The sequence below is a fragment of the Callithrix jacchus genome, chromosome 21 (genome assembly GCF_049354715.1).
Source record: "Callithrix jacchus isolate 240 chromosome 21, calJac240_pri, whole genome shotgun sequence".
NCBI classification, from domain to species: Eukaryota; Metazoa; Chordata; class Mammalia; order Primates; family Cebidae; genus Callithrix; species Callithrix jacchus.
This window is the reverse complement of record NC_133522.1, coordinates 32,657,115-32,671,189: the sequence shown is the minus strand read 5'-3', so window position 1 is coordinate 32,671,189 and position 14,075 is coordinate 32,657,115. Positions and strand designations below refer to the sequence as shown.

Here is a 14,075-nt window from a genome sequence, read left to right as displayed (position 1 = left end):
TTTTTATTCTCTCCCTGGCCACTCTGCCTCCAGTTACATTTTTTTCTTTGCTGTTCCATGAATGCACAGGCCACATTCCCACCTTGGGGCTTTGCCTAGAATACTGACTCCCTCACTTCATTCAAGTCTTTGATCAAAGGTCACCTCCTCAATGAAGTCTACCCTGATCACCCTATTTAAGATTGTAATGTGTCCCTTCTGACAGCATCCCCATTCTCTTTGTGCTACTCTGATATGTGATATCTTCTAAGATACCATATGGTTTGGCTAATCATTTACGTTCATTGTTCATTGTTCACCTCTTCTTCCTAGAATATGAGCTCTATGAGGTAGAAATCTTGGTTTCTTTTGTTCAACACTCTATTCCAAGCACGTAAGACCAGGCCTGGCATATAACAGGCACTCAGCAGAATGAATGACAAACACGATTCATGAAAAGACCTAATTTAATCATATATCAATGCCCCAGGGAATTGACGTTAAGTTTCATCCTGGAACTTACTCACTACAAAAGCAATGTGCAATTTCAAATATTCCCAACTTGCAAGAACAGTGAATAGTGGTTAGTATAAAGACACTGGAATATAAGGGGGAAAAATAAATGGAATGACTTTTATTATTATTTACACCTCTCAATTTTTTCCCTTGGTCAACCATAACCCAGGAGAAGAACAGAAGAAAGTCAAGCAAAACCATTAGTTGTAGAGAAGACATGAAGAATTGTTTTGTGGTTAACATTCTAGATACTCATTAGCTTAATCAAAAAAGTTTAATTGAAAGTAATGTTTAAATATTTTTATAAAATGTTCAATATTTTATTTTACCCTTCTGTAAGCTCAAACTTTGAATAAAGTTAGGTGATACTAAATGTCACTATAGTAATGTAAGGTCACATGTTTTCTGGAGTTTGAAATTTTATTTAGGGGATGGAAACATGTTTTTAAAACTTTATAGTAGCATCATTTATACTTTCAGATCACAGGGATGTGCTGCATTTTTATTAAATGCATTGTCCTCAGAACTGAAAAATGCAAGAAACATAATGAACCAGATGCTGAAAATATTTTTACTGCAAAAAGACTAGGTCTTCGAAAATATAGTGTGCATGATTACTTCTAATTTCCTTCTCAAAGTTGCTAATTAAGCTTTTACTTAAAGTTTTAGGAAGCAACACATAATAATAGTATTGAATACTTTTCAAAATCTTTCATTTATGGAAATACAAAATGTGTTTACCCACACTAATTAATTAACCCTATGATAATTGAGATAACAATCCAACTTACTGTATAGTCCTATAGCCCAGAAGTCAGATAAATGCAGAGGATATAATTTAGCAAAGGTGAGAGTGTACAGTAGGGAGGCCTAGAGTAAACATAATTACTCTGCACTAGGTGAAAGCAACGTCATTCACCTGTCATTCCTGACCCTATGTTGGACAGTGTTCTTCTAAAAGTTTTTCATTCTTGCCATATTGGGTAGAATGAACAGATGTCCTCTTTAATCACAATTATTTTTTAAATTGCCCACATGAAGATAAGAATTTTCAGGTGTTACATTCTGCTGCTTTTCAGAACTTCAGTGTAAACAAAGGAAAGTGATCTTATTACGCATTTTTAAAAAGTGGGTTTGGGATATACACATCTGAAAGAAAATAATAAAGTAAAACTATAACAAAAGGCTAGGTAAAGATATAAAAGTCAAATGCTAACAAAACAAAAGCAAGGGATTTCGGTGCCATCAAGAAAATTGAGATTTGAGGTATATTATTGAGTCCTCTGAAGAAAGAAGAAAGAAAGAAAGAAAGAAAGAAAGAAAGAAAGAAAGAAAGAAAGAAAGAAAGAAAGAGAAAGAAAGAAAGAAAGAGGAAAGGAAGGAAGGAAGGAAGGAAGAGAGAGAGAGAGAGAAGGGAGGGAAGGAAAGAAGGAAGGGAGGGAGGGCGGGCAAACAATTGGAGAGGGGAATGGGACTCTTCCTAACAGAAGAATGTCAAAGAATAAATATAGAAGGGAGTTACAGAATTGAAAAAAATTATCACTTTAAATCCATCATAAAGGAAGAGTTAGTCAAAAACCACCAACAGATGCTAAATCTAGAGGAGAATGTGCTAAAAAGGATATTTGCAGTCTTAAAGTGTCCACCAGTTTTCTTGTCAGTTATCAGTGGAAAAAATTGTAACTTTCTATTTACTAAAGTACAGATCAAGATCATGTACCTTTGAGTGTGTTACTCTGATGACAACACAATTTCATGTATGTAGGTTCTGCCTGAAAGATCACAGCCCAAATCTCGTCATGAGAAAATAGCTGACAAACTCAAGCTGAGGAACATTGAATGAAACAACTGGCCTGTAGTCTTTCAAGTGTCTTGGAGATACTTCATTAAGCAATAAACACCCCATTTGCATCCCTGAATTCACAAATGGCAGAAATCTTATTAGTATGTGTACTGACATGAGAAGATTTTTGATTACTCATCAAACCTTTTTAGAGATCACAAACTCATATTCATACTAAAGAAAACTTCTGTGTTTGGACTGAATATTAAAAACAATCTTCACCTGAGGTGTAACTTCCTCACACATCAAAAATTCATACTTGAAACATTCTCTACAATAATACTGCGACTATGAAAATGCCTTCACCTTGAAGACACTGGAAGAAAACAAAATGAATACCATTAATGTGGTCAAGTCTTCGCCCAGGAAAACGTGCAAATGTTTTTAGTACAAATCAGAGAATTCAAACATGAAATGAGAAAACCTTCTTTGATGTCATAGTAACTATAGTTACAGAATTAATGCTGCAGACACAATTTATGAGAATGTTATATGATGAAGAAGAGCTAGCAACTACAAAATTTTGAAGAATTTTGCTATAAAATGGGTAGAGAAAACTGAGACGTGAGGTCAAGAGGTTTATTTTTTTTTTTCTTATTAAGGAAGCCAGATGGTGGTGCCATGTATTTTGCTATTACACTGATGGTAAAAATAAAGGGGGAAACTTATGAATACAGAAGATAGAAGGGATTGTTGAAAATTGGTGTCTTTAAGTCTACGGAAGAAAGGAATTTGGTACACAAGCAGAGAGGCTAGCTTTTGATGGGATCAGAGACAATTCATTATGTACAACACGATCAGAGATGATTTATTATGTACTGCATATGTAGGGCACTAAGTACATACACACAGTTTCAATGAGTTGTAGACTTGGTGGTCTGAGGATGAGGATGTTCCCTTCTGCTCCTGCCAATGTTTTCAGTGAAATAAGAAGCAAGTCTTCTGCTGAGAGTGAAGAAAACTGAGCAGGTATTTGAAGTTAAGAAGAAAAAAGAAAGCATGAAATGGGAACCTCAGAAAATGAAGAGTATGAAATGCCTAAAGAAATGTATAGTTTCTGAGCAAGGTCAAAGGCCACCACACTTATGAAAATGGTCATTTACTTAAAATGAATCATTCAGCATGATTGTGTATTTTTCTCTAGTCACATTAAGCTCTAGATATTGATCCAGGATAACCAAAGTGTTGGGTTTAATAAGGGTTGGGGTTCTGCCAGGCAATGGAGAAAGAGATTAGAACACTGACAATAGGTGCAAAGAGTAATTTTAGTGACGACCCATAAATCAAATCTGAATAAAGAAGGACACCCTGACAGGAAAGAGGTGACATCAGTTTGAATTCCTTTAAAATTGCCATTAGTAAATTGGAAATCCAGGTGAGATCCAAGATGCAGTAGCATGAGTATTCTAGAAAGAGGTGGTGGTCAGATTTATAAATGAAGATTTACAAAATAGTATTGCTATTGCCAACAACAAGGGTGAAGAAACTTTTGAAGGAAAAATAGTGAAGGGACTTGAGAGGCAGGGTTAGGTGGATGTCAAAATCACAAGAATGATAAGAGAAGTTGTGGAGAAAAGAGAGACCATGGGCCAGATGTTAACTCTTCAGTGAATGAAGGTTTGGGGTAGGGCAGACCACAGATATTGATAACAAGGATGGGCTGGGCGTGGTGGCTCATGCCTGTAATCCCAGCACTTTGGGAGGCCGAGGTGGGTGGATCATGAGGTCAGGAGTTCAAGACAAGCCTGGCCAACATGATGAAAACCCATCTCTACTAAAGATACAAAGAATTAGCTGGGCATGATGGTGGACACCTGCTACTTGTGTGGCTGAGGCAGGAGAATTGCTTGAATCCAGGAGGTGAAGGTTTCAGTGAGCTGAGATTGCGCCACTGCACTCCAGCCTGGGTGACAGGGTGAGACTCTGTCTCAAAAAAAAAAAAAGAAAGGAAGGAAATAGTATAAGATCACCCCATCTACTACAGAGGCTAAGGCAGGAAGACTTCAAGTTCAATCCTGGCCAGGGCAAAATAGCAAAGCACCTACTCTGTCAAAAAACAGAGGGCAGAGCATGGCATATGCTTCTTTTTTTATGGCATATGTGCTACCAAAGGTTTTAAAGAGGAAGAATAGATAATAGTTTGAAAAGTGGCTATGAAGATTATGAACAACCTTAGCACCTCCTGGCCCTATAGGTGGGCGGCTGTGGGAGAAGAATAGCTCTGCTTTGGTAGTGCTGCTGAGGAAGCCATCTTCTCCTGGAAAATCAGATTTTAATTAGAGTAAAAAGGTGATGTGAATGTTCCCTTCCACTCCCTGAGTTAACCATCTCGTGCATTCTTCCTTCATCTCAAAACTCAGAAATCCATTCAGCCTTCTCACTGTCAGCAGATGACTTCTCAACAGATCTCATTTCTCAAGAAAACAGGATCAGAAGAGAACTTCATTCTGCAAGCAGGAGTCACATGGTGGAGGCAGGGAGAGAGGATGAGGTGACAGATTTTGTTCCACTGAGCACAGGGAAAGGGGTGGGGAAAGTTTGGAAAATTCGTAAGAATTGATGTGCAAAGCTTTCCAGTACTGAGGTCTACAATAAGGAAGCCTGTCTTTCTCATGGTGACAGGGGGAGGTAAGGCTTGGTGGAACCTGTCTTGATGCTATCTGAGGGGAAGGGGAACAATAGGCTCTGCTCTACCACATATTAGGACACTGTAGAGAATAAATGGGCAGTATCGAATTTATGTGGCTGGGGATGAAGGTAATGGAGGTCTTGCAGGAGCTGTGTGGGTCTTTATTGAAACCCTCTCTTCTGGGTGGGGTTCAGGCAAATTGTGAGTAGCGGGGTTTGGGGGAGAGTAGATGAGAAGGTTTGCAATAAGAAATTGTTATTAAATATGAGGCATGAGAGCCATCAGTTCTACCAGGTATTAAAACTACTTAAAATCAGTAATAATAAAATTGAGGTCTGGTACAAAAAGATATACCTTAGTCATTTGAGCAGAATGGGTAGATTAGAATTTTATATACAATAAAGGAGCATAGCAAAAGGATGTAAAACATAAGGATTATTTAATAAGCCACATTTAGATAATTGGGCTTAACCAAAATTTAAAATTTAGAAAACATAAACTTTGATGCAAAAATATACCAAATAAATGACAGCTGTAGAGAAGCATTAAATATATAAATTTGAATGGATAAACTCAGAAATAGGTTAGTTATGTATCAACTATCTGAAAAAGAAGACTAGTTTTTAAACTGAGAAACAGCACAGAAGAGATTTTTAAATGAATAACCGTATATTTTGTTATGCATAGGTTTTAAACTTGAGTATGTCAGTAAGGTAAAAATTATATGATACACCATTTTGACAAAGAGTTTTTCTTAAAAGATGTATAATCTTGTGTACTTTTTCAATCTTACTTATATCTTCATTGAAATTAAGATTCTCATTTAGAAACTATCACCAGTCCAGAACAACAAAAAATTCACTCAATATGAATAGCAGCAGACAAGATTTAAAACAATGTCAAACCTAGCTGTTATCAAAGAAATGGTGAAGTAAAATAAAGACCTACATTTTTTACTTAATTTACTAAAATATTAAATGATAATGTACTTATATACCCTTACAAGATGAAACAGTTCTTTTTGAAAGTAGTTTTATAATGTGTTCTAAGTAATAAAATGTATGTGTTATTTCAACCAGCTAATTAATTCCTGGAATTTTATTCTAAAAATATAATCAAAATAATTTTTAAAAGTCTATGTGTATATAAAGTTTATGTGATTATAAAAATGTAATCAAAATAATTAAAAAGTCTTCTAATGAAAAAGAAGATATTCATCACTACATTAATTATAATAAAAAATTAACCTCAAAATAGCAAATGGTGGATGGAATAATTGTTAAATTGGGGTGACAAAATTATGGATGATCTTCTGTTTCCAGATTTTCTGAAATAATTGTGAAGAGTTTGGGAAAGACCCTGCATCTTCCCACCACATTAGCTTTAGAAATATTGGCCTGAGCAGGTAGAAAACATTACATTTGCTTTCCGAATTTCATGGCATTGCCAAATGTTTTAACACTGTAGACAGCTATATCAGACATTGAAGATGAGTGGCCTATTTACCCTACTTAAATAGGAGATTAGAATATTGATTATGAAAGGATTTCGAAGGCACCATGTCTCCAGCTGCATCCATGCAACTTTTAAGTGTGATTTGATCTGTAAAAAAAGAACAGAATCTCTTATGATTAATCAGGAATTCTAAAATTGATACTTTGAAAAGTTTACTTCCAGAGAAACTTTCTTATGGGCAAGAAAGAAAGATAATACAGCCCACAATTGTACAAAGATTATTTCAAATGTCTTCCAGTGGCTGATATTATTTATAAAAGACATACTATTTCATCTCTTGATGGGTAGTCCTCAAACTATCACTCTTGAACATTACATTAGAACTTTATTGAAGTTTAAAGGTTATATGAATAAAAGACCACTGTCATTTTCATGTTCAACATTCAGTTGCATAAACCGTAGGGATTCTTGCTGAAATGTCCTCTAGCAGTTTTTATGCAGATGGCAGAATATAAACGCTTTATTACAGACACATAAACACACGCCATGGCTTCATGACAGAGAATGATGTAGAGTCAGTCTGCAGAATCTGTTGGTGTGTGCTCCTCAAGCAGGAGGCAGGGAAAAGCTTTGGCAGAAAAACAACATGGAACCACACGCTTATAAGAAACAGTTCAATGGGTTTCCTGCTGCAACTTCCTATTTTCCATGGAGGCTGCAGTGTTTCATTGTTGGGTTGGATGAAGTTTATTATAAATCTCTTTGTCTCAGTGCTCCTAGATGTAACGAAGTTGAGGAGTGGGTGTAATGCAGAGGGAATGTGTGTTTAGACTCCACAGAAGTTACTCTATTTTGTTGCAGGAAACAGAGCTTGGAGTAGCCGAGCCTCCAAGGGTTGGAGGGAGCACCAGGGAAACTGTGTGCATCCTCCTTGATTTATTTACAGAGCCACGTTCTCGGCTGAATGCCTTCAGCCTGCCCAGCCCACTAGAGACTTAAACAGCTTTTGCTACACAAAGGAGTTCTCAGGGGACATCCCATTCCGTTCTGTGGCTCCGTCTTCTTCTCTTCAGTGGCTCAATTCTGCTTCCTCACATCCTCCAAGTACAGGGCAATCACTAAATGGTTCAAATCCTCAAGCTCCTGGTAAACACAGGCAAACTAAAAGGATCCAGAAGAAAATTGCCTTAGTCTGTTCTCACATTGCTATAAAGACATACCTGAGTCTGAGTAGCTTATGGAGAGGTTTAACTGACTCATACTACCACTGACTGTACAGGAAGCATGGCTGGGGAGGCCTCAGGAAGCTTATAATCATGGCAGAACGTGAAGGGAAAGTAAGCACATCTTCACATGGCCAGCAGAAGAGAGAAAGAAGCAGAAAATGCTGCACACTTTGAAACAACCATATCTCTTAAAAACTCACTCACTATCATGAGAACAGCAAGGGGGAAATCTACCTCCATGATCCAGTCACCTCCCACCACGTCCCCCCTCCAACATTGGGAATTTGACATAACATTTGGGTTAGGACACAGAGCCAAACCATGTCAAAAACATAGTTTTTATCTGCATGTTGGTGGAAGCTCTATGTTTGTATATGTCTGTTAGAAAACTGTCCAATTCTTACTGGAAAAAGTACAAATTAAGCTTGCTACAAATTGCAAAAACTGCAATTACTTTTGCATCAACCTAATAGAAGACGTTTAGAAAAGTTTGTTGAAATGTTGCTTGTTCTTTTCTGCCATCCTAATATTAAAAGCTTGCCCAATTATTTGCATTATTATGACACTAGTCTTGTGATTTAGGTTACATTCACAGTAGGCAATTAAGGCATGTCAGTTTCCAAGCAGAATCCTGATGATGATTCAACTACTGGCAAATCATCAGATGGATTGCTGAGGTGGTTGCTCAGATGTTGCAAAATGATTCATTTCTTGGAAACATGGATAAATTTCAGCTCCAGGAGTAATTCTCTTTCAACACTAGAGATGGGGAAGATACCACTACAAAGTAGACATTTATGCATAGTCATTATAAAGTATATTAAGAAGTAGAACGGAGGATACTAGAGGCTGGGAAGGGTAGGGAAAAGGCATGGACAGGGAGAAATTTGTTAAAGAATATAAAATTACAGCTAGATAGGAGAAATAAATTCCAGTGTTCTGTATCACTGCAGGATGACTACAGTCAACAATAATATATAGTTTCAAATGGGTAGAAGGAGGATACCAAATGTTCCCAGCACAAAGAAACGATAAATGTTTGAGACGATGGCTATAACAGTTACCCTGATCTGATTATTACACATTATATGTGTCAAAACATCACTATGTACCCCATGAATATGTACAATTATTGTCAATTAAAAAATAAAATAAATTTAAAATTTAAAAACTTTTTTAAAATGGTGACATATGGTACAGTAAAAAATTAAAAAACATTTTCAAATAATATTCAGAAAATTAAATTCTTCATCTTCATTTCCCAATTTATTTGTCCTCCTTTTTTGTCTTCTTCTTCATATTTCTATCATGGTTCTACCACCCTCCAATTATAGGAGTCCTATACTGGGTACTCAATAGCTCAGCCCCTTCTTTCACTCTTGCCCCTCTTTCTCCACACACCCAGTCATCACCTAAAGACTTGGCTGCTAAAGGACCGTTAAGATGTTTTTCCCTCCACTTTCATGAGTCCCTTATAATCCCTCACATATGCCATTACATTGTGGTGCCTTTTCTTTGATCTGCCTCTACGTCTGTCGACTGCTGAGAGTGGTCTTCCCAAAGCATATTCACTACCACGTTCAAAGAATCCCTGATAACTCCGTGTTATACAGTCTACATCACATTCAGAGCCCACCGTGGTGATACACCCAGATTCCTCATTGTCTTTTCCCATTCTTCCTTTTATGTACTCATTGCTTGAGGTGAAGGGCTCTCCTGCTTCAATGCTTTTGCTCAACCTGAATTGTCCCTCTGCTTCTCTCTCTGCCTCTTCAGCATCATATTTCCAAGAAACTTTCTCTAAACAACCAATTCTAAACACTTTAACCCATGATACCATGTTTTAGAGCACTTACCCTTTCATACCTATGTGGTCTCAACCTAATAAAACTAAGTTTTTGGCAGCCACAATTTATGTCCCCTCCCAAAGTATCTAGCCTAGTGACTTCAACACAGTAGAAATGCAAATATTTGCTAACTGCCTGATGTTCTCTTCCCCTTCTTTTTCAGCAGTACCACCACCCTATAGTTACGACCACGAGATGGAATACTGTGCAGACTTGCCTCCGCCATACTCTCCCACCCCACAGGGTTCAGCACAGCGTTCTCCACCTCCTCCTTATCCTGGAAACCCAAGGAAATAATCTATCTCCCAGAAGAGAAAATGTGCCAATCGGTGATCTTGCCTGGAATAAAATGCCTCTACTCAGAAACAAGCAAAAAAGAATTGCTCCAAGGAATACTTTTTGGGGTCAGATAATATGTCAGGTAGAATATCCCTGTGAGGAGCTACAGGGTTTGTACCCTGCTCAAACCTGACCCCATCTGGAGTATTAATGTTTGGTTTCATGGAAGTACATTTTAAGAGATCTTCTGATCCACCTAGCACATTCAGAGAAGAGTAATGTGATTGACAAAATATCTGATAATCATGTTGTTTAAGGGCTAGGTGAAGGAAGTTTCAGTATTGATACCAGAAAAAAGATCTAAGTAGGATGGGAGAATGGTTTGGCCTACACAAGAAAGCAACTTCATTATATGTAGCTTTAAAAGTCAGAATTGGAATTGTTCATTCTTTCATTCATCAGTAAATGTATTTTGAGTGCCTAAGCGTGAACTATGTGCCTAGCACTGTTTGAGGTCCCATTGGAAGTTACAGGAAGGGCACTCTGGTTTTAGTATAAGAAAAAGCCATGACTAGATTGCTGTGTGAAGCTCCTGGTAGAGACGTGCTCTAGAAGGGACAATGAAATCAAATAGTAGATGAGTCCACTGGGTCTCAGAAGTTCTGCTCATCTTTTATGTGGGTGTGAAGTGAATTTCTATTGTATCTAGGAGTGAATACAACAGAAAGAGTTGAATCTTATTTATATAATTAGGGAGTTAAAATAAGCCCAAAAACAACTCAATAGCTGTCTGAAGCCAAGAACCCTTCAACACCAGCTACTGCCACCTAAAAATCATCTGGTTTTATAGTGGATCAAAATAAAGGTTATTCCAACCAGTGGGGGAAAAAAAAAATTGTAGCAAGTTCCATAGGCAGCAGATACTTTGCTTCGGTAAAAGATGAGGAACCAAATATTCCCAAAGACTTTAGGTCCCAAAGACTTTAGGTCAGGGAGCAAAAATCTCAGACCTTGACCATGAAGACACACAACAGGCTTGTAAAAAGAAGTAAGAGAGAGAAATGAAGTTCAGATTTTCTTCTGTGGAATTCTTAAACATATTTTTGTCTCCTTTGTAAAATTTTGGTAATCTATTCTCTTTAAAAAGTTAATGACAAAATTAAGATACTGACATCAAATTGTTGCATTTTAACAAAATGCAAATTTTATGAAGTGCCTACCTTTAGATGTATAAACATTTAATAAGTAATTCTAATGTGCCATATTTTGCTGCAAGTGACCTTAACATTTATATTTTTATATGAGTTGTTTCATGTATTTATAAAAATTGCATATTGAACACTGGAAATAGATTATTGGATTTTTGTGTCATTTTGCAACTAAATCTAAAATGTTTAGTCTAAAATCATCATCAAAATTCAGTGAAATCCCAAAACAGTGCCAAGAATTTTGCTGAATGAAACAAAGCAAGCGTCTTAAGGTTTAAATTATAGTACCTGTCCTTGCAGATAAGAAACTACATTGCTATTATCAGTAGCGTATTTTACTTTCAGATACCTATAGTGTAAAGATACTGATCTGACTGAAATATAGTCTACCTACCAGTAAGGTCTAAAGGCTGAATTTGTTTTGAATAACTTCCTTGATTTTTAAACACTGATGATTTTCTTATATATGAGGATGCAAAGCCTTCAAGAGTTTCAGCCTGTTCTAGTGAGGGGCTTCCTGACTTACATGAAGTTTTCAGCACAATTTTAATAGTACCTATGGTTTAATTTATTTTTCTTCTGCCTGTAATCAGACCCAATTATACTGCAGCTATGACTCTAAGTGCCAGGGTCTCTGTGATGATTCTGAGGAGGTTGAGCACAAATATACCATATATTCGTTAAGAAAAATCTAAAGGAAAGACCAGCAGAAATAGAGTTTTATCATCTTCACTATCAATAAACATTTATTGTATACCTCCTATGTTCTGCAAATTTTCCCCCAATAGAGGCCGTTTCTGTCCACCCCATCTCTCTTCTTTGAGTTGTTCATGGCCTCCCTTAAGGCATTTTACAAACCCATAAGCCTACAATAGACGAGTATTTTTACTGTTTGTATTAACTGTCACAATAGCATAAATGTACACATTACCAGTGCATACTTTTGGAGTTCACTGATTGTTTTCATAGATGATGCTTCTTGGGGAAAAATAGTATAGGATGTGAAAGCTTTGAATTATGGTTATTTAAAAACTAACATTTGCTGTGGCCAAAGTGTTTATAATAAGCAATAAAATGAAAGAACCTATTATAACACAGATTATATTTTCATTGTCTTGTGTCCATTTTTTCACTCTCTATTCCTGCTGACTTTGCCTGATTCTTCTGTGCAGGAAACACAGGGCTGGAGCCAGGCAGGCTTTATTTTGAATCCTGTTTCCTGCCTGTGTGATTTGAAGCAGGCCACTTCATCTCTGAGATTCAACTTTCTGCTCTGGAAAATGTAAATAATATTATCAGTCTCATCATGTTCTACAAAAATGGGATGAATATATGCAAAATTCTAAGCATAGTGCCTGGAACATAGAAAATGTCCAATAAATATTAGCCAAAAATAAATTAACAAAAGAACAATATAATGAGAACAACCTCTAGAACTGTGTGATCCAACACAGTAGTCCTCAGCTACGTATGGTCATTTAAGTTATAATTAATTGAAATGAAATTAAATGAAAACTTTACTTCATCTGTCTCACTAACCCCACTGCAAATGCTGCATAGCCTCATGTGGCTAGGGACTACCTACATTGTTGGGCAGTGCTGCTCAAGAGAAATCTATGCAAAAACACAGTGAGATAGCAGGAAGGCTACTACTCCAATCACCCTCTCCAGGAGAAACTATGGACTTTGTCAGCTAATTGTGATGTGTTGAGGGGCCATTCCCACGGAAGCAAGGCTGTAACTTGCATGAGAACCCATGAGCAATGAGAGGCTTATCTGGCCCTCTCCAGAGCCATAGGCAGGAAAGCTGTTGCAAGAGCTGAAGGGCTGATGATAGGAGAGAGACCTTAGACCTGACGTTAGAGCTGCTGAGACAGAGCCACAGCCTGTTCTTAAGTCTAATCAATTCTGTAGTTGCCTACCCAGCTCCAGAAGCTACTACAGGAGCATCTGGGGCTACCTACATCTTCCTAGGTGCCGGGCTATGGGGTACCCTTCTGTTTTTTCATAATCTTGTTCCCACCAGCAAATGAAGGCAGCACTCATCATATATCCACTCTACTTCCAACTCGTCCTTGTTTAACCAAACTCATTTTGCCAACCTTTGGCTGTAGGTGAGGTAGGGCCTGGCACACATCAGACTATATATTAAGCTCATCAAATAGTGGAACTCTGGATACTATTGTTTGATTTTTTTCACTTCTTTAAAACAACCTAACCCCAGAATGTCAAAGTCACATGGCCACCTCGTTAATCACCACAGAGGCATCTAAGGACTGCCATATTCTCAGTCAAAACCTATCTGAAAGGCATAGTTTCTGTTCTCTGATTTGGGGCCCAAGCTGTATGGGATATGGCTGAACTTTGGCAAGTGCAGAACTCTTCTGGTACAACTATACTGTGTAGTATGGTTCAGTTTAAACAATGTCAGGACCCCTAGTAACAGAAAGTGACATGATTAAGCATAAAACAACCCACAGGCTGGGCACAGTGGCTCACGCCTATAATCCCAGCACTTTGGGAGACCAAGGCAGGCAGATCACAAGGTCAGGAGATCAGGACCATCCTGGCCAACATGGTGAAACCTCAACTCTACTAAAAATACAAAACAATTAGCCGGGTGTGGTGGCATGTGCCTGTAGTCCCAGCTACTCTGGAGGCTGAGACAGGAGAATCGCTTGAACTTGGGAGGTGGAGGTTGCAGTGAGCCGAGATTGCACCACTGCACTCTGGCCTGGGTGAGAGAGCAAGACTCCATCTTAGAAAAATGAAACAAAACAAAACAAAACCCACAGATGATTCTGATTTCCAGCCTATTCGTCCCTGCTCAGGCCTCTAACGCCTATCTAATGCAGAGGAAAGAACCAAAGCTTCAGAGTAATGCAGACTTTGTTTTCTCTCTCATCTCTGTCATCTAATTACATGTTCGGAGCCAAGTAACGAAATTTCTGTAACTTCAGTTTCATCCAAAATATATGAATAACACCATCCTTGCCAGGTGGTTGCAATGAATATAAACAGTATATGTAGAACATCTGTCACCAAGATCCTACCTGAGTTGGTGACTTGACAGACACAAATGTATATACATAT

At 37.6% G+C, this 14,075-nt stretch overlaps 1 protein-coding gene and 1 long non-coding RNA gene across 2 annotated transcripts in view; one reads left to right on the top strand and one right to left on the bottom strand.

The window, feature by feature from the left end:
• CYYR1 (cysteine and tyrosine rich 1) overlaps positions 1 to 12,086 on the top strand; it is a 111,114-nt gene extending 99,028 nt beyond the window's left edge. The window contains 1 exon segment of the mRNA XM_017967198.4: positions 9,659 to 12,086. Coding sequence (XP_017822687.1) covers positions 9,659 to 9,792 — 134 coding nt within the window. The 3' untranslated portion in view covers positions 9,793 to 12,086.
• LOC118149967 (uncharacterized) overlaps positions 1 to 14,075 on the bottom strand; it is a 102,785-nt gene that overhangs the window by 62,712 nt on the left and 25,998 nt on the right. The window lies entirely within an intron of this gene.